This window comes from Silene latifolia, chromosome 11 (assembly GCF_048544455.1).
Source record: "Silene latifolia isolate original U9 population chromosome 11, ASM4854445v1, whole genome shotgun sequence".
Taxonomy (NCBI): domain Eukaryota; kingdom Viridiplantae; phylum Streptophyta; class Magnoliopsida; order Caryophyllales; family Caryophyllaceae; genus Silene; species Silene latifolia.
Window position 1 is genome coordinate 84,815,393 of NC_133536.1, and position 2,841 is coordinate 84,818,233.

Genomic DNA, 2,841 nt, shown 5'->3' on the forward strand with positions numbered 1-2,841 from the left:
TTGTATACAAAAAAGTAAAGGGAACCAGACCGCGAGTAGAAGGGAGGTATATTACCCACCGGTAGGTACCGAAATAGCGTGCACCCACATAGTATAAAAACAAAATGTATAAATAAGGGGGTGGATAAATAATTTGATTTCCTATGTGCACAAATCAGATTAAACAAGGTTCTCCAAAAAACAAAAATCAGATTAAACAAGGTCGTAGCAATTTCCTAATTTCCTCGTACATAGAATTAATTAAATAAAATAATGGTCAAAGGGCAAAAAAAGGAGCTAAACAAGGTCTCTAACGTCCTAATGGCCTAATTAAGGAACGAAGAGTCAAAGAAATCCACCCAAATCAAATGGAGTAATCCGTTTATGATTTAAATGACCAAAAAATATAGATTGAGAATATAGAATAAGAAGACTTGCACTCTGGATGAAATAAAATAAAAGATATGTAACCCCACAAAATAATAAAAAAAGTGGACAAAAGAGATCTTGAAGATCCTCAAACGTATCCTTTCACTCAACTGTCCAAATCTCTTTGATATCTTCCCCATTATTTCCACCCAAAATCCTATTCATTTTGATTTCATTCTTCCTCCTTAATAAAACCAACCCCCTTTTCCTCCTCCTTCTCATCCATAACATTTTGGAATATTTGCATTTACATTGTAATGGATTCCCAATTCCATGTTTTAGCTGTTGATGATAGTATCATTGATAGAAAACTCATTGAACGACTCCTCAAAACTTCTTCTTTTCAAGGTATAAAACCATTTATTCATGTTTCAGTAATTCTCTTGTACGACAGTCTTTTCCGTGTTTTTGAATTTGAGTTTATGTTTTTGTTCCAAAGTTTTAATCTTTTGTTCATTTGAACATGATCTGATCATTTTTTGGGTAATTTTGTGCAGTTACAGCAGTTGATTCACCAAACAAAGCATTAGAATTTCTGGGGTTGGAAGGAAAGAAGGTGAATATGATAATAACAGATTATTCGATGCCAGGAATGACAGGATATGAATTATTGAAGAAAGTTAAGGAATCAGAAAGGCTTAAAGATATTCCAGTTGTGATTATGTCATCTGAGAATATTCCTTCTAGAATTAGTAGATGTTTGGAAGATGGTGCTGAAGATTTCTTCTTGAAACCTGTGCAATTGTCTGATGTTGATAAACTTAAGCCTCGTTTGTTGAGGAGTAAAGCTAGAGATTTATGCAAGTTTCAACATAGGATGTTGTTGACTTGGTACTCTAATTCTCCCAATACCACTATTTACCAAAGCTGCACTTAGATTCAAACATTTTCTTTTTGTCGAGGATTTCGTTATTGGAGGCAGGATTGTGGATTGGGACGGCCGAGGGGGCGATGGAGGTTAGGTATATGCAGTCTTAGATTTAACTAGTCGCTCGTGATCGGAGTCAATTGCGACTTGGTTAAATCCTTGAGTTTCAAATCATGTCATCAGGTAACGTTAGAAGAGGTGGTGCTCATGGTCCGAATCAAATGTCTATGTTGGATCCATGGGCAACTAGCCAACTATGCATTAAAGCTTTTAGGGCTTGGAATATGGTTCGGACGATTTTACATAATGTAAAAAGGATCAAATTGGATTGAAGACGATATTGACCATTCGCAGCGTATTAAGTGCATATAGAATTTGTTACACGATTTATTAGATTGATAGAGAGGAATTTTGTTAGTGATCCTCTAGATTATCATCATGTGGCTGTACATATCAGACTAATCTGAATGAATTCTTCTTGTAATAAGATTTCAGTTTACCCTTTTTTTTTTTTTTTTATGTCTCGCATATGTGAGATTTTTTTTTGCAAGACAAGCATTTGTAACATTAATGAGATATCTAGTGACTGATTCAATTGGAGAAACACAATTTTTTCCGTTGAAAATTCATGGAAGTAGCTATCGAATATCAAATGCGTTGGCCTATCTTCTTGACCTTGTTTAGTTTTTGCCTTTTGTTCAACTTTTATGGTCGTAAATATTACTCCAAATTTAGGTGCATATTTAAATTCATTTATTTTGATAGCCAAGGTCGGCAAAATGGACCAATTCACAGATTAGACTTGATAATGTAATTACCGAATATTTCTTCCTTTTAAAGTTCTCAACTAATTCTTGACGTGTTCTATTCATTTGTGACAAGTATTTTAATCAAATGTAAAGAAATATGCTTACGGGGTTTTACAAGCCGGGTATGAATAACATGTAATGATTTTAGAATAAAATGACAGATTTTACCTTTGGGGCAATTTATATCTGACTTATAAAGAAAAATAATTATAATTATATGATTTTCATATAATAATTGTAGAGTGGGTAATGAGCAATGTTTGTTTTGTGTGATTGTCTTGATTAAAGAAGAAAATAACAAGTTGGGGTGTCATGAAAAAAGAATATATTCCCGACAAGCAAAGGTGGTACAATGATTTAGTTTCCTGACGACAGATTCATGTGCATTTGGCCAAGTTTGGTTTTGGATGCCAGCTTGGTCTGTCTCATTCTATAATCAACACTAAAAATAAACTTTCAACAACAATGAATATGCTCTGCAACTCATGCTCATCTCATTAGTTTCATCTACTTCTCTAATATAAATATATAGAGTTTTAGGATTATATAAGAATATCCTTTGGGGGATAATACCAGGCTATATTGAAACTAGTTTACAGGTATATCTAAAATCTTATGTTATCTGTACAGCCGTACAGGAGTTGAGTCGGTCTAAATGTCTAATCATGGAATATATAGAATCGAAAGCAAACCATCTTCAAATTAAAATGTTTTTAATTGAATGTGAAATTTAATTGTTTTAATTCAATTTCATGT

The 2,841-nt window shown here is 33.2% G+C and overlaps 1 protein-coding gene across 1 annotated transcript; it reads left to right on the plus strand.

Moving 5' to 3' along the window:
• Positions 1-431: 431 nt before the first annotated feature.
• On the plus strand, positions 432-1,778 carry LOC141611771 (two-component response regulator ORR5-like). Its single transcript, XM_074430389.1, has 2 exons — positions 432-756; positions 906-1,778. Exons 1-2 carry the CDS (start codon positions 666-668, stop codon positions 1,283-1,285), a joined length of 471 nt encoding a protein of 156 aa, XP_074286490.1. The 5' UTR covers positions 432-665; the 3' UTR covers positions 1,286-1,778.
• The last annotated feature ends 1,063 nt before the right edge of the window (positions 1,779-2,841 follow it).